General features: G+C 35.5%; 1 protein-coding gene across 7 annotated transcripts in view; it reads right to left on the bottom strand.

Moving 5' to 3' along the window:
* Positions 1-17,731, bottom strand: part of CNOT6L (CCR4-NOT transcription complex subunit 6 like) — a 121,870-nt gene that overhangs the window by 10,376 nt on the left and 93,763 nt on the right. For 6 of the 7 annotated variants that reach the window (XM_027087675.1, XM_027087672.1, XM_027087671.1 and 3 more), the window contains 4 exons: positions 10,611-10,724; positions 9,860-10,011; positions 6,818-7,045; positions 4,420-4,622 (listed from right to left, as the gene is read on the bottom strand). In XM_027087675.1, coding sequence (XP_026943476.1) covers positions 4,420-4,622; positions 6,818-7,045; positions 9,860-10,011; positions 10,611-10,724 — 697 coding nt within the window. The remainder of the gene's footprint in view (positions 1-4,419; positions 4,623-6,817; positions 7,046-9,859; positions 10,012-10,610; positions 10,725-17,731) is intronic. The other variant, XM_027087674.1, reaches the window with a different exon arrangement.

Consider the following 17,731-nt stretch of genomic DNA (forward strand, 5'->3'; position numbering starts at 1 on the left):
AATCTAATTTATCAGTATAAACAATATGGAAACTGCACTGACTCTGTTACAATAAACAGAAAATCAGAATATTTATACAAACATATACAAAATTAATGAAAAGTTATGACAGGAATAATTCTTGTAATGATAACTGGTATGATATTCAGTTATTTGTACATCAATCAAACACATCTGAATGAAGCCACTGTAAAGCATGTTTTCAGATTTGCTAATCCTAGTTCAGCTTTCCCAAATTTTATACATATATACAAAATACTGCACACATTTAATCATTCTAATCTGTTCTTAAGTTTAGAATATTCACTTTCACAAATCCTGGTGTACTATAAATTCTGGATTCCTTGATGCACAACAGTACCTCAGCAAAAAACATTCAGTAAAGACCTATCTATGTATTCAGTTGTATCTCTCAGAGCTAGATGATTCGGTTTATCTGATCAGTAAGTTTCAAAACCAGTGTGCTTTTTTTTGCCCCAGGCTATGTATGCAAGAGTGTGAAGTCAGATTTCTTCCTTCCCACATCAAGAGAGCCTGAGACCAAGTATGAAGAAAGAGTTCCACACCTGGAAATACCTATTCATAAATACTATACACAGGGAGTTCTACCTAATATTTTTAAATGGTATCACAGTGAAATGGGCTACTTTATTAAAAGAAAAAAAAAAGAATTCAATGAAAAAAATGATACTGTGAAATTTCGGAAACAATTACCTTAGTTTGCTGATTTTGACATGACCAAGACCAGAACAACAAAACAGTTCTTTTGAGGGAGAGGGCCTTATTCAACATTAGATACTTTAACCTTACTTTACCACAGATTAAGGAACCTACGTGAATCCAGGGGAGTACTTTCTGCCATTAATGCTCCAAATCCAAATAGTCAAGAAATATTAGCGCAATGTATTTTTATCCCTTCATTTTGGCTAATGCCTAGTTTTACACTGACATTTTAGGAAAAGGTTTGACAAAGAGTTTCAGTGGTTTTACTTTCTTTTATGAGACCACCCTTTGCTTCAGCAAACACATTTAAAACATTTGTGTTTTAAACAAAACACAAACAAAACATTTTCAGTTAGTTATGTTGAATAAAACCTCTTATATCGTATCACTTTATTATAAAGTAGCATTATGCACATTAGCTACTAGAGTTAGAGAATCCTTTGCAAACATAGGCCCCAATAAAGATGTTAAACATTCCAGAAAGTAAGAACTGGAGATATCACTTGTAACTGTTTTCTTGGTTTGAAACATCCAGAGTAAAAGCTCTTATCAAAATCCTTAGCAAGTTCGTATCTGAACTCGCCCAAGTATTTATACATATATACACCTTGTACACGGTATCATATTCACAAAGAAGGTTATAGACTAACGATTCTTAACCTTTTCTGATTCAAACTGTTTCTTTTTTTAAAAGATCATAAAAAGGTGGGAAAAGTCTTTATATTAGTAAAGTCTATAGGTAAGTCTATAGAAGTGTATATGAGAAAAAAGTAAAAACAATGAAAATAGTTTGAGGTAACATTATGCTAAGTTTGTTTTGTAAAAGAATGCGAGAAAATTATACACTATAAATTTCACAATGTGTAACAGAAAGATTTACTACTTGACATAATAGGAAAACTGTCTTCCTCTTTTCATTAAATGGTTCAGACACACCCTTAGATTGGCGCGGGGCAGGAGTGGGGGCAGGTGATGGTGAAAGCAGCAGCAAGTTTGAATTAGGCTGTTTATTCAACTTATCTGATGTTACGAACTGAATGTTTGTGTTCCCCCCAAATTTCTATGTTGAAATCCTAACCCCTAACCTGATGGTATAAGAGGGTGGGGCTTTTGGCAGGTGATTAGGTCATAAAGATGGAACCCTCATGAATGGGATTAGTGCTCTATAAAAAGAGACCCCAGAGAGTTCTCACTCCGCCATGTGAGGATACAATGAGAAAACAGCTGTCTGCAACCCAGAAGAGGACCCTCATTAGAACGTGACCATGCTGGCACCTGATCTTACACTTCAAGCCTCCAGAACTGTGAGAAATAAATTTCTGTTGTTTTATAAGCCACACAGTTTATGGTATTCTGTTATGGCAACCTAAACTCACTAAGATACCTTGTCTACAAGTAATTCTCCTAACTGCTTACCCTTCAAGTCATTCCAAATCAGTTCTAGATTAAATGACTCTGAGTTCTAAATACCACGTTTCTACATTTCTAATTTATTTGAGAACCAAGTAAGTAAAAAATGCTAAGCCAAGTACACAAAGTTTAACAGTACTCCATTGATGCAATGGCAGAATACTATACTTCGATCTGTATTTAATGCTAATCACATGACATTTTTACATTTGATGTTACCTATCCTTTTTTACCAACTGCCTTCAATATTGGCACAGCACTAATTACATAAAATGCTTTGTAAGAAATTGAAAAGTTTATTGTCTGCTACTTGGACCAAAAGCTTAATTCTCTCTAGTCAGGTATGCCCTTAGTTTGTTCTCTGATCATCCTTCTTTTCCATCCTATTCCACCCTCCCATCCATCTACCCAGCCAGCCAGCGTTATTTATCCTCCCCATTCATGCCTCTCTCGCACGGATTTATAGTTCTGCCATTTCTCATCCTATCCTACATATGCTAACATCAAACACTCTCTGAACCATGCACTTTTGATTCTTTAACTGTACTTCTTTAGACAACATAAATGCTTCAATAAGATTCTTTTATTCACTTATTAATACATGTAAGTTCTTTTGAAGAAACATCAACAAAAGATTTGAAAACAACTCAGATGATCGAGGAAGATGGCTTAGACTAATATTCTAAACATTATTTCCCTAATTTTTACTTTGTGGATAAGGTAAAAGTAACCTTTATAAAAGCCTAGTTAAGGTAGAAATGATTTGGTCTTTTTACCTATACACAAACCAAAAGAACAATAAGAGTTGTAGAATTACTGAACACTTATTTTAAGGAACTTTATTTTAGGTTTTCTGGGTTGTGCTGTGCTGGCAGAGCTGTATTATATACCACTGTATAGGATTTAACCTACAGTAATCTGTGTATCATTAAGTCCCGAGGTTCTCCTTTAAGCTTACACAAGAAGCCGTGGTGTGATAGAGTCAGCTAGTACTTGCTTTCTTAGCACTTCATCCCAGCTCTGTGTTCAATGGTATGACGTTGGGAGCTTGAAATCTACTACAATGGGAGTGCATGTACCGCAGAAATCAGCAAACACTACAAATTCGGGCTTCTTTTTTTTCTCAGAAAACTGATTATTAAGTATTTACCAGCACATTACTGCATATGAGTGATCTGAACAAAATCAATTATCTCTGAATAGTATTTTCTACTCTAACAGCAAAAATACTAAAATTAGATTCAACTTCTAAACAATTCTTTTCCACTTCTTGATTACAAAAACTGACCAATAACATAAGCACACAAATTTCCTTTCTTCCTACTATCTGTTTCTTGGAAAGGGGCTAACAAGCACTGAAAATGGAAAAAGGTTATCGGAGATGTGTAAGAGCCCAATTCATAAATTTCCTTTGGTATTTTATTAAATTCCCCATCTAGGATTCTTACTCCTAACCACTTTCTAACATCTACATTTTTTCAGGATAGTATAAGACATTAGGATAGATGCCTGAAATGCCAGAAAGTCAAACAAAGGTACAATAGAAGAGCTACAGGCAGTGTGATTAGAAAACTGGCAAAGGGAAAGGGACTGACTACAGAAAATCACTACCAATCAATGTTTCAAAACAACAACTGGTTTTGTACAACTGGCCCTCTAATTTTTTTTTTCTTATTTTGCAAAAAAAAAAAAAAATCTTTCTTGTCCTTTTACTACGCTGGAATGGTCTACTGCCTGGGCATTGATTAGTATGACAACATGGATATAAAACAGACCCTAAGCACAACTTTCTCTAACCCATCTCACCAAGAAACCTGGAAAATTTAAAGATAAATAAGATATCAATGGAAAGTACTAAGAAAATTTTGAGGGAATACTCCACAAATTCATTCAAGATGAACGTAGCTATATCAGGTTGCTTATTATTTGGATCCTTACTGAAAGTTAGGGATGGTATGGACAAGTGAAGATTGACTATATTCATAAATATAAAGTGCTTTTGAACAGTGCCTGGCATACACAAAGTAAAGTATTTCGGAATTTTTTTCTATTATCATGGTTATTTGAAATTCGAACAAATAAGGGTTCAAAGAGAATTCTCAAGTCAACAATAACCACCACAAAACCCAAGAAATCTCCTTACATTACGTGCACACGTAGCCAAGACATTTTGAGAATGTAAAAAATCCTGAAGATTACACTGTTAAGCATAAATAACACATATCTTTCTTGTCACGTGTTTGCATCTGACATAATTTCTATGCCAACCCAGAGGCTGTCACTTACTTTGAAATCAAAGGTGTAATTGGTGTAAGGCATCAAGTTATTTTCATAGGCGCTCTTCAGTTGGAAGCCATGTGTGATTCTCCCTTCTGAGCTTCCATTCTTTCCATTGCAGCTGAAGTTCATAAGACACTCATTGTACCTTAGTTCTTTGAAGTCTTTATGGTTGTCAGCTACTCCTCCATTGCTTAAATATTCCACGACACCTAGTAGAATAAAGAAGGAAGAAACACTACCATTTAGCACTTAGACCTTACAGAAGACTTCATGGCCAAAATCTGTTGCCAGGCGCATGCACCAAGTTCAGAGTGGTTTTATTATACTGAATATTTACTTTTACATAGGAAACTGCCTTTTTGTGGTTGATGCTAAAAAAATCAAATACCAACAATTTCATATGGTTCCATCAAACTGAGGTGTATTTGCCTACTCCAGAGCAAAATATCCTGATCACCCAGAAATAGCTTCAGTTCTCTTAATGGTTCTTCAAGCTGAAGATGATTCCCAGGGTCTAGGATGGCATTCACCAGGAGGGTCTTGACCCTAAATATTTTTAGAATGTTATTGCAAAGCACTATCTCTTTAGCATTTCAACATTCTATGCAGTCCATCAACAACTTCTGGAATATGTAAAATATAGCATACATAATAAAAAATTTTAAATCACTGACAATAAAAATAGATTTTGCATCTTCAACACTGCAATGTCTAGCTTCAGCTAGGCCACATCATTCTTTGTTTTGAGCTGCAGTGACACTAAACAGTATATTATACGCTGGAGGTATACCACTTGGTCAAAAATATTAGATGTGTCTAAAAAGCTGAAGAGAGCAGAGGCATTCAGAAAAAGCTCACCACTTCCACTGAATAAGTAAACATGAAAAAAGTACCACAACCCTTCTTATGATGATGATGATTACTAAAGTCTGTCAGTCATCGCTTTCTATTTGTGATCAGGAATGACAGCAACATATATAATGAATAAACGATGAGCACAACATCAGTATTGTGAATAGCTGAAAAGGAGCTATCCTTTATCTAGCAGTTACTACATGCCAGGCACTGTTGTAAGAGCCTTACACACTTAAACCTTACAAACAACTCTATGAAGTGGACAAAATGATTATCCCTTTATTTAAAAATGAGGAACTTAGCTATAGATTGCATAGCTCCTAAGTGGCAGAACCAGGATCCAGCCCTGACAGTCTGGCTTGAGTCAACTCAGCATGCTGTGATGCCAAATGATAGCTCATTAGCTTAACCAAATCAAATGAGATGGGGGAAACCTGTGCTTGAGAGCAATTTACTCAAAAAAAGAAAAGGATTAAAAAAGGAGGACATAGTTAAGGTGTCGATAAGCCTAGGGGCTGAATACAAACATTTGTGAAAGGATGATTTCGACATTTATTTGCTAAGGAGAAAAAGCAAAGGTGTTTTCTAGATTTGAGACTTTTATTAACATTACAGTTGTAGGCATTTGGGTTATGTTATATTTATTCTTGAGTGGTTATTTTAAACAATCTAAAGTAGCTTATTGAAAATATACAAAATTTAGAATATGCCTCAGTAATAGCAAAACTGTGATACTATAATGTTTTACATTTGAATTTTAATATCTAAGTGCAGAACTGATTTTTTACAAAGATCTAAAATAATTTAAGTTAGGACATAAAGTAGTTAAGTGGAGCTCAAGAAGTAATGTGAAATCCTAAGATAATTTTGATTACTCTTCTGCACCTAATATCAGAATTCAAGCATCATTTAATGAATTCACTTAAAGGTTGCCAACATTATTAAACTAGATAGCTACCTGTGCTGAATATTTTCTGGTTGCTTCTTCAGGTCACCCTTCTCCACTGCATTCTGTGCGGCAGGAGGCTGACCTTTACTTGCATCAACTGCAAACCTCTCCCCGCTCTAGCTTCTAGTTGGATTTGGTCAATGGACAGCAGTGGCGAGAGATCAGAGGACAGTAGCAGAGTGAGGCAGGGATATATATTCCCCTGGCTTGTCAGTTTGCAAGGGATTGATCGCATCCCAATTCAAATCCATCACTCCCATTACATGGCCCTCTCCTCGTAACTATTTTTTCCAAGTTCTGATAACAACTCCCACCACTTTTCCCCCTTAGGTGTACAGGTGGTGAAGGGTCCCTATCTCCCCTAGTAACAGGGTACTGCATCACGCATTGTTTTGTGTCCCTAACCCTGCACACATCTTTGGAAATAGCTTAACTAAATAAACCCTCCTCAGTTACTCCATGTCCCATTCCTGGGATTCTTACTGATACACTCTCTAATTTAGAAGAGAAAGTCTCTACTCAAAGGTTAAGAGCTAACTGACCTTTCAACTAGAAGTAAAAACAAAACTGAAAGCGAAGAGGAAATGATGTTATAAATACCTGAATCTGGCAATGAGTTAAGATCTGCACATAGCACCAGCGGGATGGAATTAGGATCTGCAGTTGGGCTGCCAGGCCTACTTGAGGCTTTCTCCAGAATGTTTTTAACCTCTGAGACAAACATCATGGTCTGAATGAGTTTCACATCAGAATACTCTGGGTCCCAATGCATGTGGGCATTTGCCACTATAAGCAGCTGTTTGTCTGCAGCATGAATAGGCTTCATACCTAAATTTAAGCATTAGGGAAACAAAGGTTAAGATTATACTTTATGTATCAAAAAAGCAGTATCTTAAGGTTTTCTCCCCCAAACCCATAACCACTTCTTTATTCTTTTCCATTCATTTATATTTTCCCCTTTATCTCATAAAGTAGTTCTTAGAAGCTAAAGTGCTGAGATTCTGGTAATCCCAACATGGGGGTCGACAAACTGCAGCCCATGGGCTAAGTCTGGCCAACCACCTGTTTTTGTACAACCTGCATGAGCTAAGGCTGGTTTTACATTTTTAAAGATTCTACCAAACATTTTTTAGAAGATTGTGATAGACGCCATACGTGGCCCTCAGAGCCTAAACTATTAACAACCTGGCCCTTTACAGAAAAAGTTTGCCAACTCCTGCTCTCTACCCAAGTTAGGAACTATACTGTGATGTAACCAACAATTAGTTAGAGTACCTTGATTTGCTGAGCTTAGTGTGAACAAGCAGCTTAAATATCTCTGTCATTTAAACATCACAATAACCTAGTGAGGTAGGTTTTCAGTTACTTGAATCACTTAAACCTTAATTTAAGTTCTTCCTACTGCCCAGTACGTATTCACCTTGCATTTCCTGAGCACACCAGTGACAGGGTCAGCAGTAAGAGGCAGTAACACTATATTAACCTATACAAAATAAAGTAAGGCAGTGAATTTGCTATGAATCTGCTACCAAAACAAATTCATACCACACACCCAAAAGAAGTAATTTAAAAATTGAGAATTAGGGAGTAGTGTGCTCTCAAAGTCTGGACATGGGTTTCAGACTTGGCTTTATTACTAATTACTAACCTTTATTTCTAATCACTTAGCCATTCTGGTGTTCAGCTGAATACCTCATTTGGACAATGAGGTATTCAACTATAAAATCTCTAAGGTTATTTTTTCCCCTAAAATACTGTTTTATAATTCTGTCAAAATAAATATTAACATGGTGGATGAGGATAACACATTAAAAAACTTGCCCTTTCAAAGAGGCCATAAGCACCTCTGAAGGGGCAAACTGTGAAAACTGTGTACTGACCGAGAAAAAAAGTGTCCATAAAGTTTTTAAGGCTCAAAACTCAATATGCATGGTACGATGCCATTTAAATAAAACTATACACATATACGTTAGTAATGTGTAAAGAATGAATAAGAGTTACTCCGAGAGGGTATGAATAAGATGAAGGGACTCTCACGTTTTACTCTATATACTTTTGTACTGCTGCAATATTAGATACATACAAAATTATTTTTTCTATAGAATTTCTATAAGTATCTCTTAACATTTTCTATTAAAAATATAAACTCTGCAGAAAGACCTGATTTTCTTAGCCTACTATTTTGGTAAAGTTTCCGTCTTACCAAGTTATAATTATCTTTAATGTTGAGTAAACAAATAACTGAAGTATCTTTCATATGTGACAGAAATGGTCATTTTTAAAGCAATCTGATCGTTCTCTAAGCTCTCTTCTTTCCCTAGGAGTTTTACAGTGTCACTTTTGGCTGTAGATTAAATGTTCACTATACTAAATATTAAAAACTTGCCCCTTCAAAAAGGCCACAAGCACCTTCTATAATATTAAATTACTCTTCCAGGAGTATAAGAGAGAGGTATTTCAGAATGTGAAAGTTTTAACTATATAATTTGTAATTACTCTTCTGCAAATTAAAAGGAGAGTAAAACTAAAAGAAATTCAATGTTCGCATTACCAGAAAAAAGTACCAAACTTTTGAGAAGAATGAGACTGGAAAGGACATAAAAGTCAGTAAAAATGGAGAGGCTACAAAAGAAGAAGGAATTTAAAATCTCATATCAAAGACTGATTGTCTTTGATGATGGATAAACTGAAGAACAGTGAGAAAAGGAGGTTGGACAGATATGCATGGTCTGAATAATTCAATCAGTACTTAAGGCAAAAATCTTTTCTTCTACAGGTAGAAAAAAAATCATGGACATATATACACTACCAAATCTAAGGTAGATAGCTAGTGGGAAGCAGCCGCATAGCACAGGGAGATCAGCTCGGTGCTTTGTGACCACCTGGAGGGGTGGGATAGGGAAGGTGGGAGGGAGGGAGACGCAAGAGGGAAGAGATATGGGAACATATGTATATGCATAACTGATTCACTTTGTTATAAAGCAGAAACTAACACACCATTGTAAAGCAATTATACTCTAATAAAGATGTAAAAAAAAAAAAAAAAGCCCTGATGTGGTCTTGACACCTTCTCCTTGCTCTTACCTAAAATATAGTTAAGTAAACAATGAAATACTGAAAGGCAGGCAGTAGAGAGGGGGAAAAAAAGGTCTGGATATGCAAAGTACATAATGAGTTTCTTACTTTGAAGGAAGCTATAAATATCTAAAGTGGAAAACAAAAGTACCAGGTAGATAAAAGATGCCGCTCTTACCCTGACAATGACTGAGATATAACAAAGAAATTAGAGAAAATGTGCCAAGTACTTAACCTTAAAGACAAAAGATTTCAGTCAAGAAGCTAAAAATATGGCTGAAAGGAGAACCAAATCATCATAATTTCCAAATTCAGCTTAAAACTATTCTTATTTTGAATAACCTTTTGGAATTAATGGCATAGTAAAGACTTTTCTTTTTACAGATTACCTGGCAAGTAATATTCCAAGATATAGATGACGTTTTACACAATTAGTGCTATTTTCCAGCCTGTTTCCCTTAACTTTCCTCAAAAGACAAGAAAATAACTATGCAATGAATATCAACAAGACTCACTGCACTTCAGATGGTGTTTATTTTTTGTAAGAATATTTTAAACTGCACTCACCTGCTCCAAATAGTTCTTTGTGGACCTCTAATACCACAGCGACACCAATATTATCTTTTGTCATCACTCTGTTCAGCATAGCTTCGGATCCATCTGAATTAGCCATTGCCACTTGGTTAAATTCCACTGTATGCTTCTGCACCAATGTAAATCTAAAAGGTACAATGCATGTTATTAGATAATTGGACTATCATGCTAAAAGCCATTAAATGAAGGGAGCACAAGATATAGATGCTACTCATTGTCTCCCTAGTCACTTTCTAGCTGCAAGAGGCCTTGTGATACAGTTCTGGCCAATGAGAGGAAAAGGGTCTGATTACTGTAGAAACTTTCTTGGAAGTGCCACCTAGCAAAGATGGTGTGTGTGCATGTATGTGTATGTGTGTATTCCTTTACCCTTTTATATCTCTGCCCCTGTGGTGAGAAACAGGAGGGTAAAAGACAGCCCACTCTGAATGGAGAAGCAGCTGAACCAGTTCTGGACTGCCATTTTTGGATTTCTTGTGTGAGAAAATTACTCTCCTCCTACTTCTTTAAGCTACTGCTGGGATTTTCTGGTATTCAAAGGTGAACACAACCTTAACTAAGTGAGCAGATTAATAAGAAAGAACAGCAAGAGGGAGGGGATATGGGAATATATGTATACGTGTAGCTGATTCACTTTGTTATACAGAAGAAACTAACACAACAATGTAAAGCAATTATACTTCAATAAAGATGTTAAAAAAAAATAAGAATAAAATCTACCTACCCTGTTTGCAGTTTTATTCTCACCACATCAAGAAATCTGTCAAGAAAATGCAGGGACACACCCTTATCTCGGCTAAGTCGAAGCCGATTTTTCCATCTGGCTTTTACTAGAAAGCTGGAATTAGGTGAATGTAAGTGAACAGAAAGAAAGATTCTATAAGATGAGGAATGGCTCTCGCTGTGATTACAGCTTCTGCATCTGCACTAATATTTCCTTTCCTTAGTGCCAAAGTAGGTATTGTAGCATTGTAGGATTTAATAGAATTGAGTCTAGCACTGTCATTTAATAGCAGTATGACTTTGGTCAAGCCATTTAACCTCTGTCAGCCTAGTTTTATTAAGTTTGTGAAGTATTTATAAACAACCAAAACCTACTAAATATACTGTCTTACGTTTCACTAGGTTTTAAGTGGAGAAAAGACATCTTTGCTCTTATAAAAGGTCACCACCCCATCTTCCTCCTAGCTTTGAAAGAGAAGCCTGCACACATTTCTTCAAAAATACTAACATCTTACTGTGTTGCAGGGCACTGCTAGACGAAATAATACTCCTCTCCTTGCTCCAATTCTGAATGTCTCAGATGCGCTGAGAAGAATAAAAGGTCGGGTCAGGTGCCTACTCCTAAGCCAGAGTGATTAAAGGGAGTGTAGTTTGCACCCTCTACCTTAAAGAGGGGATATTTAAACTGAAACATGAAGGATGAGGAACTACCAAGGAGAAGAATGGAATCAAGAGCACTCCAGACAGAGGAAGAAGTGAGAGGTCCTGGGTCAGCAAATAACTTTGTATGTTTATAGGTTAGAAGGGAATGGAAGGGTAGAAATGGTGTTGGAGATTAAGAGGAAGAAGACTGACTGAACAGGTCCTAAGCAGGGAAATGTTATTATTGATTTATATTTTTTAAGATCACTGCAGCTGCATTGTAGAGAATGAATGACAGGAGCCAAAGTTCAGGAATTATGAGAACAATCAGAAAGTTTCTGTGGTTGTTCGGATGACAGATGATGGTGGCTTAGGCTAAGGCAAGAGAAATAAAGAGAAGTAGGCAGATTCAAACTAAGTTCTACAGACAGAATTGATCATCCTCCGTATCAGACTTTTAAAAATGTCTTTAAGCAGTGGAATACCTTTTTCAAACAATTTCTGGTAAGATTCTTATACATAAAACAGATAAAGGCAGTATTAGGTTTAAATAAATCAATCACTGAAAATGATGAATCTGTTTTGATGATTATAAAAATTTGAAATCAGAGGGTATAGATGATAATTATAGTCATATCAGTCTCAGTACCCAGTTTATTTCTCTATTCTGTTTTGGTTACACAGCATTAATAATAAAAATCCTGATTGATTCACACAGACACACAGATACAAGTGGTAAATAACTGACTTTGAACTCCAAAAAAGAAAGCAGGCAAAAACTCAATTCAGAGGTCTGCAACAAGTCAACTAAGCAGCATATCAGGAACATGTTATCAATTTCCAAAGTGTCAAAATCTGGTATTTGAAACATCTGAGTGAACATGTTATTTTTAAATTACAGTTTAATTATTTGTATTTAATTTTTGAAATATCTTGTAAATATTAACTCTTAAGGCTTATTTATAGGAACCTAGGGTTCTGTAGGAAAGTTTGAAAATCCCATTTAATAGTTATATTTTTAATATTGGAATATTTTTCTTCTACCAAAGTCAGGCTATTATTTGGTAGGGGTTCTAATAATTAGATATTCTCCCCCCCCACATCTAATATCTAATTATTAGAACTAATATATCTAATTATTAGAATTGTCTAATTATTAGAACTGTCTTCCCTAACTAAAATTTGTTTCCCTGTATCTTTCTTCCATCAAAACTAGATCTATATCATTTTTTTACAGGAATATGGAATTTCTTTTCCATTTGACACTACTTTAAATATCATCCCCAAGTCTTCTCATCAATTCTTTATATGATATATGGTGTAAAACAGTTGCTCATTTGAAAAACTCAAGTTCACCCAAAGGTGCAGTACCTAGAGCTGGGCAAAAATGAACTACTGCCTTCCTCATTTTGGACTGTATTTTTGTTAATAAAGACTGAAATTGCACTTGGGGACAGCCATGCTATTTATAAGCCAAATAAGTACTAATATATATCTAAAACTTTCTGGTTCTTTTAGCTCTTAAACCAGGTCTCTTCAGTTCTGCATTTATAGATGCTTAAAAACAAACAAGTGAAAAAATGATTTTAGTAAGTTACCTGTTTACTATGGAGATTTGGGGATGAGTTAAAAATATAAAGAAAATTTCAAGTCACTTGCAATCTAACACCCCCATCAACAAGTCAATATATTTCCCCAGACTTTTCTCCATGCACGTGCACACAAATATTTTTTATACAATTAGAATAATACTCTAGGTCTATATTAATGAACATTCTACCATGGATGTTTCCCTATAAAATACTATATGTTTCAAAAATCAATTTTTATGATTGCATTATAGTCCACTATATTCACCATAATTGAACTATTCTGTGTTGCACATTTACTTCTGATATGAGCTATTATAACTAATGCCGTTAGTTATAGTAATTAACATTTAGTTTAGTAATGAACTTTTTTGCATATAAATATTCTTCAGTGCTCTCAAATAATTTTACCTCTTCCTCTTTCCTTTCCTTTAATAATCTAAGAGTAGCAGACTTTATTTCTGTTGAGTATCATTTCATGAGCTTCTGCCCATTGGTTCACCCATTCAGATATTAAGGGTACTTGGAAACTACATTCTGTTTTTCCAAAAGATTAAATATCCCTGCCAGCTTTTCAGTTTTTATAAATCTTATATGTATATATATGTCTTCTCTTAAATAATCAAAATTCTCAATAGGACAGTACAAATAATAATAATAAAAAAAATAAGGGGCCCGTTATTGAGGATCCACTTTGTATCAAGACCTGTGATAGGTACTTCATACACATTAGTCCTAAAATTTGTTAAAACTTTGCAACGGGGTGGACATGAAGAGATGCTGCCCAGATTCCTCATCAATCCTTCAGGAATTGCTCCAGTTGCAGAGAGCTGCCTCACCAAGGTCAAGTACTTCTAGGAGTGGCACGTATCCAATTACAGATCAAAAGCAAAAGATAAAGGTCTGGGGATTTTGGTCCCTCCTGGGTTAACTCTCACAGGCCATTTCAGCTCTAAAGCTACAGGGTGGGGTCAGCTGAGGCTGTCCTGGTCTGCAACACAGCTCTACTCTCTATGCTAATTTCTGCTTTTTCCCCTTCCTTTCCACAGCTGTTGATCCTTAATAAACTCCTAAACACCGAAGTAACTTGGAGTCTTCTTTCTGGAGCACTCAAATTGCAATAGACAGTATTACTATTACCATTACGAAGATGAGGAAAACTGAGGCTCGCCAATTTTTTGAAAAATGAAGTGGTTTATTTGTCCCCAATATATTAGAACTTTTCCTATACACCAATATTTATGCCATCTATTGGGTTGGCCACAAAGTCCGTTCGAGTTTTTCTGTAACATTTTATGGAAAAAACCCCAACGAACTTTGTGGCCAACACAATACTCCTCTAATCATACTTTGGCAAGATATTTTAATACTATGGGGACATGGGATATAATTATATTGATATGGAAACCTAACTAGTTAAGGCACTTTAGTGACTCTCTTGGCTTACCAATCTCTTCTTGGTTTGCCAATCTCCTCCTCACCTGGTCTTAGTCTTTCCACTTTGAAAATAATTCTCCTCAACAGAGACCATGAAAGCAAAATAGAAGTTGCACACCTCTGGTTTTTTCTTGATCGTCAATTAGTGATGGCACAAGCCACACAGGTATACCCCTTTACAGTGCACACGTTATGTAAAATATCCTCCTCGTTGCCTTAACACTTTCACCCAATTTTCCCTTTTTCTTAATTTTCATGGCAAAGAACATAGGTTCATAAACTCTTTTTCTTCAACACATACTTGGTTATTGACTTTTTTAATCAAAAACAACAACAACAAAAAAACCCAAAACAAAAAACACTCCTTTTAAAACGAATCCTGAACAATTACCCTGTTCATTAGATGCCTCCAACTACCCCTCCAACTTTCTTCCTCATTGTTAGTATAATTTATAATTGTATTGCCCTAGTTTTGACTTTTGAAACTTCCCAATCTTCTTGAGGTATCTGCTTTATAATGTCTTTGGTTTCAAAAAGTTCAGAAAAATAAAACCAGTTTTCCTAAATAGAGCACATGTCATTATAACTTACACCTCCCTCCTTGGGGCTTAGAGATTCTAAAAGGGTCCGAGTTATACGCTCAATTTTATTATTTCAGCTTCACCAGTAGTTGAAGAACCAAAGAGATAGTTGAGAACTAAGGAAAAGAAAATTCCTTCTTTCCAGTGAGAATTAAATAAGAGCATAGATATACTCCTTGAACCATAAGAAATTTTCAGGGACTCTGCCTTTAGAAAATGAGATTTCTAGCACCAGTATAGGGAGTTATAATCTCCTATAACTTATCTTGTGTTTATTTTATTCTATATTTATAATACATTTATAAAACAGTAAGAAATAGTTATCCATATTCTATCCATACTACTTTAGAACAATACTACTTCTTACTTTCTCCCCTCCTACCTACAACCAAATAACCTTCACTCTGCTTCTACTTTCTGTTAACTACGACCCTTTCTGATCACATTAAACTCACTCTTAAACCTAAACCAAATAGAAGTGTTTATTGTATATTCAGCATAAGATGCTATAAAATGTGTTCTCAGGTCCTTTCAAGTAATCATGGGAGTGCCAGAAAACAATTTGCTAGAAAAGGTAAGCTTAGAGAGTGAGATAAATAGGGAAGAAAAGAGGATATTCACCATCCTACCTATATTTGTACAACTCTTTTAACCACTAAAAGCATTTTCACATTCTTGATCATTTTAGCCCCATAAGAAACCTCTGAAGTTAGGCAGAACAGTTATTATTATCCATACTGGAAAGGTAAAGGAAACTGGCATAAAGCAATAATTTTATGTTTCAGATTAATGGGAAAGCTAACACTGGAAACCAGAAACCACAATCTCAGATTTTAAAATTCTAAACACAACCACCACCTATGACAGAAAAAATTAGTAACTGAGAAACTAGTAAGACAGGATTATCACAATAGGTCATTTTGGGACAACACTATAACCTCTGAATGACCTCTTCTCAACCACAAAACCACCTGTCATAATATAGAAGGAGAAACAAGGACTTGGCCTTACCTGGTACCTCTGAGACAGACAGCAGAGGCAATACAGTAAGGACTAAGCACCATGACAACCTAGTTCCCAGTCCTATTGGAAGAGACTGCCTCTTCACAGTGTAATGGTCACACTGTTCTAAAACTGCTGTTTTCATCTTTCCCTTTCTCACTGATTTGAAACAAAGCATGATCAGATCAGAAATGCTAACCTCAGGAAAAGCAAGTCTAGATCTGGTTTCAGCTCCATTTTTCAACATTTTGGATTTCTTCAAATTGCGTATCGGGCTCCAAGACTCCATTTCTACTAACTGTTTAGTCTATAGGATAAAACATGGGAAAGAGAAACTTTCTGACTCTAAAAAACTTATCTATAATAACAGTCTCTTCTTACACACACACACAAAATACAGACCTATATGTATATGTCTGTTTTATAAAATATTTTGCACTGAAGAAAACACTTATTAAGATAAAGGACAAAGAAAAGGTGATCTCTGGCATCTTATCAACCCAAATTTCCATTTTCTGGTATCTTTATGCACCTAATTACCCAAAAAATGATGTTCATAATGACCAAAAGGTGCTACCAAATCTTGAAGTGCCTTCTGAATCCCCAAAGATTAAACTAGAATGTATATAATATAAAGTATAATGTATACAATATAAAATATAGGGGTTGGGCTTCCCTGGTGGCACAGTGGTTGAGAGTCCGCCTGCCGATTCCGGGGGCACGGGTTCGTGCGCCGGTCCGGGAAGATCCCACATGCGGAGCGGCTGGGCCCGTGAGCCATGGCCGCTGAGCCTGCGCGTCCGGAGCCTGTGCTCCGCAACGGGAGAGGCCACAACAGTGAGAGGCCCGCGTACAGCAAAAACAAAAACAAAAAAACGATATAAAATATAATGTATTCTAATTCTCTGAATAATGGTCTGTGTCCCAGCCATTACTAAGCAATATACTATCCTTCCATCATGATGGATAAGAGATTTTTATTATAATATTTTGCTAAAAATAGTGATTATTATAGTTTCCATTTATTGTTACCCATTCTGTACCACTGTTTTCCATGAAGGGAAAAAAATTTCATCAATGAAGATGAGAAATTATCCGATACTCTGGTTTTAGAAGATTAAGACCTTGAGAATGAGTACAGAGAATTGAAGCACTCTTCTACAGCTATCTTTTAACTGTTAGTCTTGTAAATCATATAAATTCTCTTACAAGGTAATACACAAATATGTACAAATGAGAAAATAAGCCCAGAAAGGGTAAGTGACTCATTCAAGATTATACAGCTACATACGCAGGAAAACCACCTGGCTTCCAAACAGTCTTTTCTTTGCACTGCATCATTTCTCCAATCTGAAGGAGTAGAAGAAATGCAGCATAGTATACTTTGTGTTAAATTCCAAATAGTTTGGCATTGGACATATAACATGACATCAGCAAGTTATTTGGCACTGTTCAAAACAGGTGGAATTTAACAACATATTCACACTCAAGGTCTTCATCTGTTGCTGGATCCATGTTACTATTTAGGCAAAAAGTTGAAGAAGGAAAGAAATGCAAATGATGCATCGAAGTATTTCCTATGTATTTATCTCTTAAATAATTTACAGCATTTTTAATAATTCAAGTATCAGTTTTCAAATACTTGGTTGTTTAAAGTTTCCTAGACAATTGTTAGTTCAAAATCTTAATTACCTCTAGTAAATTATCAAGGCATTTTAGATTTTCCTCTCAAAACTGTAAAGGGAATGAAAAAAATTTTATGTATTATCATCTTTCAGAAAGAAACAATGGCAAATGGAAAAACAGATTGATGTTACATGTCTCAATGTTATCAGTAATTCTTTTTTTAATTGTTTCAAGGAAATCTGTGC

Source organism: Aethalodelphis obliquidens, unplaced genomic scaffold (assembly GCF_003676395.1).
Source record: "Aethalodelphis obliquidens isolate GAN/ISIS:26980383/991018 unplaced genomic scaffold, ASM367639v1 scaffold59, whole genome shotgun sequence".
NCBI lineage: Eukaryota > Metazoa > Chordata > Mammalia > Artiodactyla > Delphinidae > Aethalodelphis > Aethalodelphis obliquidens.